The sequence below is a fragment of the Polypterus senegalus genome, chromosome 10 (genome assembly GCF_016835505.1).
Source record: "Polypterus senegalus isolate Bchr_013 chromosome 10, ASM1683550v1, whole genome shotgun sequence".
NCBI classification, from domain to species: Eukaryota; Metazoa; Chordata; class Cladistia; order Polypteriformes; family Polypteridae; genus Polypterus; species Polypterus senegalus.
The window spans coordinates 134,269,895-134,285,805 of NC_053163.1; the positions used below are offsets into that span (position 1 = coordinate 134,269,895).

Sequence of the window (15,911 nt, forward strand, 5' to 3'; positions counted from 1 at the left end):
GGGGTTGTTGTTCTATTTAACCATGCTACTGCTTTAACTCTTTATGCCCATCTTCCATGAATTAGTCTGCTAATTCACACCATAGCCTTTCTTTCTCCTGTTAGTCAAGCCTTTGTCAATGTTCACCTTGTGGGCTTTATATTCTTTTAACCAGAGGGATTTTAAGCTCAGACCTATTTACATGTTCTTCTGTGCTTGAAAGGCTTTGAAAGCGTGAATCCCAAACCTTTATCGTCAATAATCACGACCCTGGTGAATTAATTTCAGGGTCCTAGATTAACATGCAAGTGGCTTCAGACCTTCATTGAAGAGCTCCACATGTTGGTCCTACTAAAGATGTACAATGTTGAGTCTCAAACAGAATGTCCTGACTCCAATCATACTGTGACAGGGCTCCACACTACCATGTAGCAACATGGGGGACTATCCATTGCCTGGTACTGTCATTTCTAGGCTTTTTTTAAAATCTCATGTTTATCTGGTAGCACCCACTGTTGTCCATAAATAGGATTGATACCTGTGTTCTATTCATAAAGGAATATGCATCTCCCTCTGTGTCTTTATTTTTTCTCCCTTCCAAAACACAAGGTGATTTGGCTGTATGCTAGTGGTAAATTGGCCAAATATACAATGTCCATTCCAGTACATCCTCCCTTTGCCAAAATGACATCTGTCCTCCAACAAAAGCTTCTCTGCTCCCTGCAGTAAAGCTCCATCCTACTTCTTTCAAAATAACACCCAATCTCTGGCAAAATGCCATCTTCCTCCTGCCCTCAACCTCAACTAAAATCACTTTCTCCTCCACCCTACCTCAGACACAAAAACAAGAAAGAGGCAAATTGGACAATTCAGAAAGGGGTTTGGGAACTGTCACTCATTTTTACAATGATAACATTTAACCTGCCCAATTTTATTTTTCTAAATGCCAATCATTAGAGAATTGATACATATCTGTCAACCTTTTGTTTCAAGCTACCCATCCCTCTTCACAGTTAATATGGCCAGGAATTCAGATTAGACAGCCAATTGCATTCACCTACTTTAAACATTTTTTTTTTCTTTGAAACTCCTGCATGAAGTAGTTTCATTATGCATTTTGGCCTTTTGCTTATGTAACATTATTTATAATAGACATTTTTATAATCTGCTTTTTGAAAATTATAAAGAATTTAAAGTATAAAGTGATAATGTTTACTTCCTTGATGTTTACAGGATTGTGGTACATTGTGCATTTTAGGACTGTGATGCATTTTTCTACTACTTTAATAATTTGGGAAAAAACAGTTCATATTTCAATAACGAAAATGCATCCCATGCATGTTTTAAAATATAGCTATGAAAATGCATACTGTAAGTAAGAATGGATAAAATTACTGGCAGCTAGAGTTAGGAGGGAGGATTGAGCGACTGTGTACTATGTACCCGTGTAGTGTTTTTACTTTTTCCTTTATTTAATCATTTATGTAAGTGCACCTGTGTGCTTTGTATGTGAATCTACATACAGTCATTCCAAGGAAAATAGTTTATCTAATGAAGCAACATGCTGACTTCTGGCACTGTATATGTACTTCTGTAGTTTTACTGTTATATTTATTTGCCCTTGTGTGCTTGTCTCTCTGCTTTATAAGATGCACTGTTGTCTGTTTGTCTAATTAAACAAATCTGCTCTTACAGGAGAACTTCCAAATTGAAGATGGTGAGGACCATAGGCATGAATTTCAGCGGCTCAAACAAGCCATGGAGATGGTTGGCTTCCTCCCAGCCACCACAAGACAGTAGGGATCAGCTAAATTTGGAATTGGTGATGGGCATGTAAAGTGTTGGAAAATAACTGAATTTTTTCTGATATGGGCTTGGACCTTTTGTCTGCACAGGATTTTCTCAGTGCTGTCTGCCATATTGTACCTTGGGAATGTAACATATAAGAAAAAATCGACAGGGCGAGATGAAGGACTTGATGTGGGTCCTCCAGAGGTGCTGAGCATCCTGTCAGAGCTTTTAAGGGTGCGTGGCTAAACTATCATTGCTATTTTGTAAACTCTGTGATAAGCCCACAAAGGCTTATCTTGCCATCTTTTTTCTTTGCAGGTGAAACAGGAACTGCTGGTGGAAGCACTGACCAAGCGGAAGACTGTCACTGTCAATGAGAAACTGATCCTGCACTACAGCCTCAATGAGGTGCAAAAAGAAGGAGAAAAGAAGAAATAGAGGAAATTAGCTGTCCATTACCTGTTCTATCTCATAACTTTGACTCTCCTTTCTCTTTGTTTTTTTTTTTTTCCACCTCTTTAGGCTGTCACGGCTCGTGACTCCATGGCAAAATCACTGTATAGTGCCTTGTTTGATTGGATTGTGTTGCGCATCAACCACGCTCTCCTCAACAAGAGAGACATGGAAGAGTCTATTTCTGTAAGATATGTGCCATGGCAACATGACAGTTGTAGTGAATGGGATCACGGGTACCATCTTATGTTCCCTCACGTTTTTCTTATATATTTTTTTTTCTTGCAGTGCCTATCCATTGGGGTCCTAGATATCTTTGGATTTGAGGACTTCAAGACCAACAGCTTTGAGCAGTTCTGCATAAATTACGCCAATGAGCAGCTGCAGTACTACTTCAACCAGCACATCTTTAAGCTGGAGCAGGTAAACCTGGACCATGCTTCTCCATGTATATTGTCTCCTTTTGATACTATATCACAAGATTATTTTTTTACATTCTTGTTGTCTGTGCTATTGCTTAATCATCTAAATCAGCTATTTGGAAATTAATAGCTCTAGCCCATGATTTTTTTTTTTTTTTGGTTGGTCTAGTTGGTTATGACTATTGCTTTGTTTAATCCTTGTTGATTTTAAAGATCCCATTCTCAATTAGTGTTTCTCTGTGATGAATTTTGCAGGAAGAATATCAGAGTGAAGGCATTACATGGCATAACATTGACTACACGGACAATGTGGGCTGCATCCAGCTCATCAGCAAGAAGCCTACAGGCCTCTTCTATCTACTTGATGAGGAGAGCAAGTACGTGCCTGAGGTTGAATTCCACCTAAATAAATTGGGTTGTTTAACATTGAATGTATCTGGCCAGTCTTTTTACTCAACGTCTGTACTTGTTTGGGAATGATTTGGTTAGCTTCCCTGAGTACTGCAGGTTGAAAAGCTCTGTATTATTCTCATTAATTGAAACTAGCCAGCCTGTTTCTTAGGCTGCTGGATCATTGTTTTTTCATTTAGAAATGTCTTGTCCCACACAGCTTTCCTCATGCTACTAATGAGACTCTTTTGGCAAAATTCAAGCAGCAGCATGAGGACAACCGTTTCTTTGTGGCAACACCAGTACTGGAACCAGCGTTCATCATTCGCCACTTTGCGGGAAAGGTCAAATACCAAATCAAGGCAAGTCCTTAAAGAGTTTAGCACAGATCTGTCTGAAAGTCTGCCTGTACCAGTTTATATTTAAAGAACATGCTTTTGGAAACTGCAATAGTTATACACTTGCACAATTTGCTTTACGTTTACAATTACATTTATTTGACTGATGCCTTTGTCCAAGGCAACTTCTAACCTTTGATACAATTGATTACATTTCTTTTGGTTTTCCAGTTACAGCACAGGCAGGTCAAGTGATTTGCTCACAATAACACTGTCATTAGCGGGATTTCATTTATTTGCTGAATTCATTAATGTATTCATTATGCTGATTTCATGCTCGCTTTTATAGGATTTCAGGGAGAAGAATACAGACTACATGAGACCAGACATTGTGGCACTTCTCCGCAGCAGTGATCGAGCGTACATTCGTGAGCTTGTTGGCATGGACCCAGTAGCAATGTTCCGCTGGTCAATCCTTCGAGCTACTATTCGTGGTATAGCAGCTTTTCAGGAAGCTGGGAGAGCTTGGGCTGCCAAGACAGCAGGTATATTGAATTATCCAGTTTTACGTTTGTGGTGTGCCGTTGGTAAGCAGGTAATGATTAGTTGAAAGTTTGGTAGATGGTTGAAGACACTTGCTAAAAGACGTTCAACATCAGTGACATTTAAAATTTTTTTTTAATATAGGTGTTGTTCGACGAGGCTCCCGTATACCACTTGGAGAGTTAAAGAGAGCTAATACACCCATTGAGAAGATGTATCGGTAAGGATGAGCCTACAGTATACAGGTTGTTTAGCTTATGTCGATTTGCACGGAAACATAAAATCTAGGTGTAAGAGACTGAAGGGCTCATTGTCCTGACACTCTGCACCATGGATCCCCCATCCACTATTTGAGTTCTCTTGTTTCTTTAGTCAGTCAGACCGAAATACATTATCTCTACCCCCTTACTCCTGACAGAAGTGTAACCTTTTCCCTCCACAGCCGCTGCTCGCTTCTCGATTTCTCCTTTGATAAGTCTGAGGAGCTTCCTCTAGAGGCGTTTGAGGACATCTTTACTTACTATGACAATAAGAAGTAAGTGGCCTCACACTTCAGGTTTGGGGATCTGATCTCCAACCTCCTCTGTCTACTTATAGAGACATGCTCAATACAGACATTGAGGGCAGACGGATTAGAAAAGAGGTACGATGTACATTGAACTAGTAGGCTATATTGATTTGGAAACCTTTCACAAAAGGAGTACCAGGACAGGAAGAGAGCAGGTCATGTGCTAAATAATATAGCAGATGGGTCATTATAGACTATCATAGCGCCATTTTTATTCTGGTTAAAAATAATGTGGTGTGTGTGTGGTGCTAAAGAACTTTTTTGTTGAGTTTCCTCCTTTATCCAGCTTGTTTGTTGTTAATGTATGTGACAGGAAGGTGCTGCAGGCTGCAAACCTCTGATAAAAACAGAAAATCGAGAAAGAGGCTGGTCCTCACTGGGGATATTGTATGGCTGTAGAAACCAGATACTGTATGAAATTGGTGCATTTCTGCATAACAAAGATTCAGGTAGACTGGATAGCGTCTATGCAGTTGTGGCAAACTACTGTACAACTTATTGAGACGATAGGTGTAGCTGGTAGGTAATAAGAGAAAATACTTGGTTCTGTATGCATCATTTTTCTCAAACAAAGGAAAAAATTAAGTTAAATTAGAAAAAAGGGTTCTATGTAGGAGAAATTGCAACTTTTAAGTCTTTGGAAAATTTATTAAATTTATCATTAATGAGAGTACTTAATGTTGTGTTTGAGAAATGTAAAGCTGTTCACTAATGGCTATGTATAAAGTAAATAGCTGTGAAAAATGTACATTCTTTTCTCATTGCTTAAGATGTACAATAAAACGGAAGATCACAATTTACAAACAAAGGGTTTTAATTCATTGTAAGTTAATTATAATTATATAACCAGTTTTGTTGGCTGTTGCACTCTTAAGTATCCTGGTATCTCCTGTTATTCGTTTATTTAAAAACAAAGCATGTATTTTTAAATAATTTGACATTTACTGAAGCAATCACTATGCAAGTAGTGATTAGACGTTCTGAGCCTGACCTGTTAAGAAAAACATAATTAAAAGTTTCTATGTAGTTATCCCCTAACCATTTTCAATGTTTGGTTCAACCATCTCTCAGAGCTATTGCAGCAGTTAGTCGTTTTGGATAAGTCTCTACTAATCTTGCACATTACAATGTAATCAAAATATCTCAAGCTCTGTGTTAGGCCATAGTTGGAGAGCTGCGGTGAACAGCAATTTTTAGGTCTTGTCACAGATGTGATTAAGGTTAGGACTCTGACTAGATAGTTCAAGGACATCATTTTTGTTCTCATTTTGAGCCACTCCATTGTTGCTGTGGTTCATTGTCCCATTAAAATGCACACTTCCTCCTCAGTTTAAGTTTTCTGGCAGAGGGGATGAGGTTTTCCTCCAGGATCTGTTTGTATTTTCCAGCATTCCTTCCTATCAGTCCTCTCCATATTGTCAATCCTTGCTGCTGAAAAGCACCTCCACAACACAATACCGCCACCACAACATTCTACAGTAGGTATGGTTTAACCTGGACTTGGTGATTTGCAGTGTTAGATTAATGCCACACATTCCGCTTAGTGTTCAGACCAAGCTATGCTTATTTTGTTTTGATTTTTGTGGAAAATGTCTACCCCACTGTTGAACCACAGCATGGGATTACATCAGGGATCGGCTCTGAGCCATTTCTTATTTGCAGTGGTGATTGACCGATGATATTAGACACCAGGTGTCCCAGGGGACTGTGGTGTTTGCTGATGACATTGTGATATGTAGCGATAGTAGGGAGCAGGTTGAGGAGACCATGGAGAGGTGGAGATATGCTGTAGAGAAGAGAGGAATGAAGGTCAGTAGGAACATGTGTGTAAATGAGAGGGAGGTCGGAGGAATGGTGAGGATGCAGGGAGTAGAGTTGGCAAAGGTGGAGGAATTTAAATACTTTGGATCAATAGTTCAGAGTATTGAGGATTGTGGAAGAGAGGTGAAAATGAGACTGAAGGCAGGGTGGAATGGGTGGAGAAGAGTGTCCGGAGTAATTTGTGACAGATGGGTATCGGCAAGAGTGAAAGGGAAGGCTCACAGGATGGTAGTGAGACCAGCTATGTTATATGGGTTGGAGATGGTGGCACTGACCAAAAAACTGGAGACAGCTGGAGGTGGCAAAGTTAAAGATGCTAAGATTTGCTTTGGGTGTGACGAGGTTGGATAGGATTAGAAATGAGTACATTAGAGAGTCAGCTCAGCTTGGATGGTTTGGAAACAAAGTCAGAGAGGTGAGATTGCATTGGTTTGGACAAGTGCAGAGGAGAGATGCTAGGTATATTGGGAGAAAAATGTTAAGAATAAAGCTGCCAAGCAAGAGGAAAAGAGGAAGGCCTAAAAGAAGGTTTATGGAAGTGGTGAGAGAGGACATATGCTGGTGATTGGGTGTAACAGAGCAAGCTGCAGAGGACAGGAAGATATGGGAAAAGATGGCTCACTGTAGCAACCACTAACTGGAGCAGCTGAAAGAAGAAGACTGTTGAACCTCAGCAAGAGGGAGTTAGCCTTTTTGTTTCGAGTTTATGAATACTAGCAAATTGATAAGTTTTCTATGTGTTTCTTTTATGGAAAAATTCTTAATTGAATATATTGAAGTACTTATTTAAGGCACTGCAAATTTCTCCTTGGGAGAGACCTTGTTGATGCAATGCAAAAGGCTTAGGCACTTGTGAAAAAATGCTGTAAAGTGGGAATGCGTTTAAAATAATGGCATTAATATGTATTAATAAACATCCTAAAAAGTGCAGTAACCAATAAAAATTAAATCCATGCATGGTGTGGCCACCCTCTGCCTTCAAAATGACAGAAATATACTTTCTGATTAAGGTACAGGGTACACTTGCTTATAGTTTCTGAAGGACCTTGCACGGTAGGTTGTTACGTGTCTGTTGGAGAAATTTCCACATCTCCATTGCAGACCTTGGCTGTCAGCCTTGCTTTTGTTTCTGCAAGTAATGCCAGATTGGCTCAGTGATGGTTAGATCAGTGCTCTGTGTGGGGCATACCATCTGTTGCAGGATTTAGACTTGTTTTCTTTTTGTTTCCTATATTTACCATTGGTCATACATGTCTGTTATGACCCCTCATTCTCTGTCCTGGTCCTCGTGAGAGATTTTTAATTTCTACTATCTGTCTACACTTGCGCCCATCACACGGTGTCTGTGTTGATGTCTCAATAAAGTGCAGAGGTACAGGTAAGTATATATGTGCATGAGAGGTTAAACTACCCATTAGGCCGCTACAAAACTGGTGTAGGGTTCTTCTCTTGTCACTCATCTCTGAGTCAATGTAATTCACTGGGATCATGGTGCATACTTTTGTGTAACTGGTATCTGGGTCTGCTTTCTTCCCTTTATTTTAACCCATCACCCTTTGTTCTCTGTCCTTCTGGGCATCAATCAGAGATCAGCATGCTCAAATCATGAAAAGTATTAGAGGCCTACAGCTGGACAGTGAAGATCCCGGCAAGTTTCTACGTTCATGGAGACGAACCCAGCAGCCTCGCAGTCATGATCAGTGAGTTTAAGCCCCAGTGAAGCTGCTGAACTACTGCTTGGCAGATCCCCACCCATGACCACAATACATGGTCGTCCTGTACAGCAGTGCATGGCGCTCATCTGACTTTCAGCCAGATTTATGCATCTCAGCTCAATAGCACATCTATGTATGACATACATGGAGCTGCTTTGCAACTTGGCGATGTGAACAAGCAACTACAGCCTTTTCTTTAATTGCAGTTCTTCACTTCTCCATTTAGTAAAGTTTATTAATCTGGAGTCACATCTCACAACTCCCTCATATGTACAGGGCTCTGGGCTTTCTTCTAAACAGTATTAGGGCATATCATAGTATCACAGAAACAAGGAGCATTATTAAAGTATTTGGCTTGAAGAGAATGGTGGACTGCATATGTATGGGTTGGTGTCGTGGGGCTGTTTAGAAGCATGTATGATTGGTTTTGCTGTACTGGGTAAAGGAAGGAAGAATTGAGTGTACATTGCTGGAGTAGGTGTGCTTCTTAATTGCATCAGTTGAGAATTCAGGATATCAAATGGATTGGGTCATGTTGAGCAAAGGGATTTAGATTTTGAGGTAAAGATGATGAGTGTTATTAGGCAACCAGAGGAAAATGTGGAGGTGTGTTGAGTCAGTTAGAGACTGGTAATTTACAGCCACATATGGTATCTGGCCAATGGAAGCCAGGTTTGTTTGTGGATGATTGAGCCTGTCTTTCACTAGATATTTGTCAGCTAGTGCCTTGACCTCTTGTGTACCTAAAGCCTCATCACTTCAACAGCATGATTCACATAATGCATGGCTTTCTGCACTAACTGCAAGAACTTACAACTTATACTTACAACTCTAAACCTAATCTCAACTTCAGGTAAACATCTCTGAATATTATTTCTTAATAGGAAAAACAGAACAAACAAGCAAAAGCAGTTAATCCCTAAGGTATGTAGCAGCATTTTTTTGTATTCTGGATGTGCCTGTCATTTTAATGCAAACTGTTCAAAAAATGAAAGGAACACTTTGAAAACACATCAGATCTCAAAGGGAAAAAAATTATGCTGGATATCTATACTGATATGGACTGGGTAATGTGTTAGGAACAAAAGAATGCCACATCGTTTGACAGAAATGAAAATTATCAACCTACAGAGGGCTGAATTCAAAGACACCCCAAAAATCAAAGTGAAAAAATGATGTGGCAGGCTAGTCCATTTTTCCGAAATTTCATTGCAGCAACTCGAAATCGTACTCGGTAGTTTCTATGGCCCCCACGTGCTTAAATGCACGCCTGACAATGTCAAGTGGGGCATGCTCCTAATGAGACGACGGATGTCCTCGGGGATTTCCTCCCAGATCTGGACCGGGGCATCACTGAGTTCCTGGACAATCTGAGGTGCAACCTGGCAGCACCAGATGGACTGAAACATAATGTCCCAGAGGTGTTCTATTGGATTTAGGTCAGGCGAGCGTGGGGACCGGTCAATGGTATTAATTCCTTCATCCTCCAGGAACTACCTACATATACTCACCACATGTGGCCAAGCATTGATGTGCACCAGGACGAACCCAGGACCCACTGCACAAGCATAGGGTCTGACAGTGGGTCTAAGGATTTCATCCCAATTCCTGATGGCAGTCAAGGTGCTGTTGTCTAGCCTGTCGAGGTCTGTCCATCCCTCCATGGAAATGCCTCCCCAGATCATCACTGACCCACCACCAAACCGGTCATGCTGAACAATGTTACAGTCAGCATAACAGTCTGTCACATGTGCTCATGGTGAACCTGCTATCATCTGTGAAAAGCACAGGGTGCCAGTAGTGGAACTGTCAATTCTGGTATTCTATGGCAAATGACAATCAAGCTCCACGGTGCCAGGCAGTGAGCACAGGGCCCACTAGAGGACGTTGGGCCCTCAGACCATCCTCATGAAGTCTGTCTCAGATTATTTGGTCAGAGACATTCACACCAGTAGCTTGCTGGAGGTCATGTTTTGGGTTCTGGCAGTGCTCATCCCCTCTACCTTGCCCAAAGGAGCAGATACTGGTCCTGCTGATGGGTTAAGAACCTGCTACGGCCCTGTCCAGATCTCCTAGAGCAACTGCCTGTCTCCTGGAATCTCCTCCATGCCCTTGAAATTATGCTGGGAGACACAGCAAACCTTCTGGCAATGGCATGTATTGATGTGCCATTCTGGAGAAGTTGGACTACCTGTGCAACCTCTGTAGGGTCCAGGTATCTCCTCATGCTACCAGTAGTGACACTGACCGTATCCAAAAGCAAAACTAGTGAAAAAACAGTCAGAAAAGATGAGGAGCGAAAAATGTCAATGGCCTCCACCTGTCAAACCATTCCTGTTTTGAGAGTCGTCTTATTGTTGCCCCTCTAGTGCACCTGTTGTTAATTTCATTAACACCAAAGCAGCTGAAACTGATTAACAACCCCCTCTGCTACTTAACTGAAGAAGCACCCATATATATTGCTCAAAAAACTTTAACCAGAGTATAGCATCAAGTCAGTGAAACTGCTGGGATATTGATCCGGTCAGTTATCTTGAGCATTTGTGTCTGCATAATTTCCACAGAACTTGTTGGATTCTCAGTCTCTGAAGCACATCGTCAGCATGACACTCTATGATCGCACCACTAAGGCATTATTACACCTGCACAAGAAGAAGAAACCCCCTAGCATCAGTGCACAGTTCCAGGTGGGCACTATGTACAGCTATTTGGCATGCAACTTCTTGCAAGTGAGAGACTAAATCCAAGTGCAACATCTCATCATTTTTCTTTTGCAGACATCACTAAATAAATTGCTGGAAACGCTGGGCAAAGCAGAACCTTTCTTTATCAGATGCATCCGATCAAATGCGGAGAAGGTAGTATCACATTTTATTATTATGAGCAAGGAGCATACTGTGTTAGAAGTACATAGTGAAGGGTTATTGGGCATGCATAGTTATGTACTAATTTGACTGGCAGAGATATGAGTAACTGAATCTGTGTGCAGAGTTGGGAAGGGATTGAAGGTGTTGGCTACTCTGGCAAGGCATATAAAAGTAGTTTGGGTTAATTGTCAATTTAGGGGATAGCATGAACTCTGAAGTGACAAAGTTCTGACAAGTGATTTCAGTTAATGTAAACAATGCCAGGCCTGAGAGAGAGTAAATTTTTAGAGACAGTTTTCTGGGAAATGTATGTTTTGCCTTGCAGAAGGAACTCTATTTTGATGAGGCATTAGTGCTGCAACAGCTGCGTTACACAGGGATGTTGGAGACGGTTCGAATCAGGCGCTCTGGGTATAGTGCCAAATATACATTTCAGGTGAGTTAAGCCTTTCAGATGAGACAATATTAAATGTGAGGTGACAGTAGAATCAATGACACATTTTTTTTTTTTATGATAAAAGGAGTTTATTGATCATTTCCGGGTCCTACTGCCAAAGAATTCCAGAGCAACCCAAGATGTGATCTCTGCCCTCTTCACAAAAATGGAGCTAGATAAAAACAACTACCAAATAGGAAGAACCAAGGTTTGTTCTGTTGAAGTTTGGACTTTGTTTTTTGTGGTACAGTGGATTATTGATGATGCATAGTTTATGAACACAGCCGTGAAACAAAGCATAATAATGTCTAGGTTTTGGCCATCTTCTCTTGTTTCTATTTGCAGGTATTCATGAAGGAATCCGAGCGCCAAAGGTTGCAGGATATTCTTCACAATGAGGTAATTCAGAAGATTATCTTTCTTCAGCGCTGGTTCCGTGCCATACTGGACAGGAGGCGATTTCAGTGTATGAGGAGAGCAGCTATCTCCATTCAGGTATTATTCTCTACTAAAGTGATATAAACTGTCTTGTGTTAAGCATAACCCTGCATTAAGTTTATTTTTAATCACTGTTTCCAGAGGGAATGGCGTACCTATCGCTTTTACCAGAAGAATACAGCAGCAAAGATTATCCAGACTTTGTGGCGCGTTTACCGTCAGAGAATGATATACCAGAAGCAACTACAAACAGTTCTGAAGATTCAAGCTATAGCCCGTGGGCGCTCCGCACGAGAATGGTACATTTTAGATTTTCCTGCTTATTTTAAATTTTCTATACTGTTGGTTTTTTTTTTTTAATTTATCTTTCTCAATTTCAGGGCCAGTAACCTACGTAAAAAGAAGCAAGAAGCTGAGGAGACAGAGAGACGGCTACGTGCCAGTATTCAGGCAAAAGAGGACAGTACCCAGCCCACAAAAGAAATCAACCCCATTAATGAGGTGGGGAGACCTGCTGAGCAGCAAATCTACCAGCGTTCTGCTAAGAATGAAGGAGAGCATCAAAATGAAACTTCTAGCAAGAATGAAACTGCACGGGCAGCCGAGTTGCAAATGGACAAGCATCTTGGAGGGATTGAAAGATGGCAGCCAGTTAACCCAACGATGGATAAAACGTTTCCCAAAAATGAGGTAGAGCAGCCAACTGAGAACCTTAAAGGTGAGAAAGACAGAAAGACACCTCTGCTGTCCCAGAAAAGCCTTTCTACTGAGAGTATTGACAGACATCCTACTAATCAGGAAAAAAGAGAGCGGCGCAGACAAAGGGGCCTTGAGCATGACAAGCTGCAGAACAAGCTGGCATCCAGTGCCAGCCTAGAAGAACATGTGCCCAATACAGTTTTCAGTGAAAAGGAGCCAGTCAGAACAGACTCCAAGGAGCTAGACCAGTACATTTATATTGAAGTGAAGGTAAAGGATTCTCCTGGGAAGAAAGATGGCAAGCCAAGCCCAAGCATCTTACCTAGACCCAACTCCTTGCCTCTCAATACCATTGCGAGCAGTGAGACATCCTGCAAGGAACCGAGCAGCCCCACCAGCAGTGCACTGCAGCGATACTCTAACCAGGCAGAGCTACAGAACAAAGCAGAGCGCTGGCGAGAACGGAGCAAGCAGGAGGGAGGTCAGGTGGAGACACCAGAGCATTTTGGGTAAGAACAACTTATTTTGTATTTATGGCTGTAGTTTTGGTCTAGTTAATAAAATAATTGAATGCATAAGGCTGATGGTTCAGGGCCCACTTTAGAATAGATGTAAATTAAGGAAGTCAGTTTATCTGGTGGAATTAATATTAGTAGTATCTTTAGATAAAAGCATTACCATAAGTTTATCATTTATATAATGTTTATTTGTTCTCGTATATAGTTTTAGGGAATTTGGATTGTTTTCTAGATACATAGATAGATAGATACTTTATTAATCCCAAGGGGAAATTCACATAATCCAGCAGCAGTATACTGATACAAAAAACAATATTAAATGAAATAGTAATAAAAATGCATGTAAAAGCAGACAATAACTTTGAGTAATGTTAGCATTTACTCCCCCGGGTGGAATTGAAGAGTCACATAGTGTGGGGGAGGAACGATCTCCTCAGTCTGTCAGTGGAGCAAGACAGTGACAAAAGTCTGTCACTCAAGCTACTCATCTGCCTGGAGATGACACTGTTCAGTGGATGCAACGGATTCTTCATGATTGACAGGAGTTTGCTTAGTGCCCGTCGCTCTGCCACAGATGTTAAACTGTCCAACTTTAATCCTACAATGGAGCCTGCCTTCTTAACAAGTTTGTCCAGGCGTGAGGCGTCTTTCATCTTTATGCTGCCTCCCCAGCACACCACCGCGTAGAAGAGGGCACTCTCCACAACTGTCTGATAGAACATCTGCAGAATCTTATTGCAGATGTTGAAGGACGCCAACCTTCTAAGAAAGTATAGTCGGCTCTGACCTTTCTTACACAGAGCATCAGTATTGGCAGTCCAGTCCAATTTGTCATCTAGCTGCACTCTCAGGTATTTATAGGTCTGCACCCTCTGCACACAGTCACCTCTGATGATCACAGGGTCCATGAGGGGCCTGGGCCTCCTAAAATCTACCACCAGCTCCTTGGTCTTGCTGGTGTTAAGGTGTAAGTGGTTTGAGCCGCACCATTTAACAGTCTTTGATTAGCTTCCTGTACTCCTCCTCCTGCCCACTCCTGATGCAGCCCATAATAGCAGTGTCGATCAGCGAACTTTTGCACGTGGCAGGACTCCGAGTCATATCGGAAGTCTGATGTATATAGATTGAACAGGACCGGAGAAAGTACATTCCCCTGCAGCGCTCCTGTGTTGCTGACCGCAATGTCAGACCTGCAGTTCCCAAGACGCACATATTGAGGTCTATCTGTAAGATAGTCCATGATCCATGCCACCAGGTGTGAGTCTACTCCCATCTCTGTCAGTTTGTCTCTAAGGAGCAGAGGTTGGATGGTGTTGAAGGCGCTAGAGAAGTCCAAAAACATAATTCTAACAGCACCACTGCCTCTGTCCAAGTGGGAGAGGGATCGGTGTAGCATATAGATGATGGCATCCTCCGCTCCCACCTTCTCCTGGTATGCGAACTGCAGAGGCTCGAGGGCGTGGCGGACCTGTGGCCTCAGGTGGTGAAGCAGCAGCCGCTCCATGGTCTTCATCAGATGTGACGTCAGAGAAACAGGCCAGAAGTCATTTCTAATAAATCTAAAAATATTTTCATATTTTTTGTTTGTTGTAGGAATAAGGAGATCCCTGCTCCACTGACAGACAGACGACATTCTGGTGACGGTGCAGTGGGCTTATTGTCCAACAAAGAGGTAAGAGCAAAGCCAGCTCACAACTCTGTTTTAGCTCTCTGTTTCTATTTTTTTTTTTTTTAGCCCGTGCACAGCAGAGGTATAAAAACATAAGAAATTTAATAAATGAGAGGAGGCCATTCAGCCCATCAGGCTTGTTTGTTTAGCTAATACTGTAACTAAGCTATTTCAATATCTCATCCAGATACTTCTTAAAGGCTGTCAAGGTTGCCCCTTTAACTACATGTCTCGATAGTTTGTTCCATATTCCTGCAACTCTTTACGTATTAAAAAAATAAAAAGGTGCTTCTTGGCTTCAGTCCTAAATAGTTTTCCCGCTAATTTCCACTGGTGGCCTTACTATATGATTCACTGTTTAGTTGAAAGAATTCTGCTAAATCTATTTTATCAGCGCCATTGAGAATTTTGAAGACCTAGATTAGGTCCCCATGTAGTCTACTTTGCTTGAGATTAAACAAGTTTAATTCTGTTGAGTTTGTTCAAAGTAGGACATGCTGTTAAGTTCTGGAATGTACTTTGTTACTCTCCTCTACACAGCTTCAAGTACACAGCTGTGCCTTTCCTGAAATTTGATGATACCCCAAATGTTGTGTCACTAGTGTATTATATAGTCAGAGCATAATTTACCTCAATTTATTTTCAACAGTTTTTACAATATAATTTTATTTGCCATGTATGTGTACATAGAATTCATGTTAAATTCACTCTTGCTATACTCCCATAAGATTTATGAAATTTTTACAGACTAGGATATCTACTGCATTCATGTTTTAACACCAGCTTGACTGAATGATATCAAGTTTTACTGTGAATGTTACATAAGTAAAATCCATATTCTTGTTTTTGTTTTACTTTTGTTTTTTGGTCACTGCAGGAAATTTAATAAAAAAACATGATTATTTTTATGTTAGCCTGCAGCAGCATTTGCATAGTGTTGAGATTTTAAAGCAGTTATAAGCAGTTTTGGCTTTATGTGCTGTGTCAGTCCCTGTATAAGTTTCTACATGTATTGCACAAGGTTCACCGTTTGGCAACTTTCTTATTTATTTAAACGCATGTGCATCTTTTTAACACTCCAGGGTAAATAAAGCTCTCTATATGTTTCTTAAGAAAATCCCGTAATTCTGGTTTGTTTGACAAATGTGTACTCACATGCAGTGTGTGGAAACACTATACAGTATGTAATCATTACCAAACATAATGCTAATCTTCAGCTTCTCCTACCAAGTCTTGCATAATACACTACAAAGATAATCCTAAA

At 41.0% G+C, this 15,911-nt stretch overlaps 1 protein-coding gene across 8 annotated transcripts in view; it reads left to right on the top strand.

Annotated features, from left to right (window-relative positions):
• LOC120537654 (unconventional myosin-IXb-like) overlaps positions 1-15,911 on the top strand; it is a 96,111-nt gene that overhangs the window by 54,014 nt on the left and 26,186 nt on the right. For 5 of the 8 annotated variants that reach the window (XM_039766748.1, XM_039766749.1, XM_039766752.1 and 2 more), the window contains exons 6-25: positions 1,675-1,775; positions 1,875-2,004; positions 2,089-2,178; positions 2,293-2,409; positions 2,512-2,646; positions 2,901-3,022; positions 3,256-3,397; positions 3,723-3,918; positions 4,061-4,136; positions 4,359-4,451; positions 7,892-8,005; positions 8,905-8,944; positions 10,585-10,707; positions 10,798-10,878; positions 11,213-11,323; positions 11,409-11,531; positions 11,669-11,818; positions 11,903-12,060; positions 12,142-12,969; positions 14,572-14,650. In XM_039766748.1, the coding sequence (XP_039622682.1) occupies positions 1,675-1,775; positions 1,875-2,004; positions 2,089-2,178; positions 2,293-2,409; positions 2,512-2,646; positions 2,901-3,022; positions 3,256-3,397; positions 3,723-3,918; positions 4,061-4,136; positions 4,359-4,451; positions 7,892-8,005; positions 8,905-8,944; positions 10,585-10,707; positions 10,798-10,878; positions 11,213-11,323; positions 11,409-11,531; positions 11,669-11,818; positions 11,903-12,060; positions 12,142-12,969; positions 14,572-14,650 (3,009 nt within the window). The remainder of the gene's footprint in view (positions 1-1,674; positions 1,776-1,874; positions 2,005-2,088; positions 2,179-2,292; positions 2,410-2,511; positions 2,647-2,900; positions 3,023-3,255; positions 3,398-3,722; positions 3,919-4,060; positions 4,137-4,358; positions 4,452-7,891; positions 8,006-8,904; positions 8,945-10,584; positions 10,708-10,797; positions 10,879-11,212; positions 11,324-11,408; positions 11,532-11,668; positions 11,819-11,902; positions 12,061-12,141; positions 12,970-14,571; positions 14,651-15,911) is intronic. The other 3 variants (XM_039766750.1, XM_039766756.1, XM_039766751.1) reach the window with 2 other exon arrangements.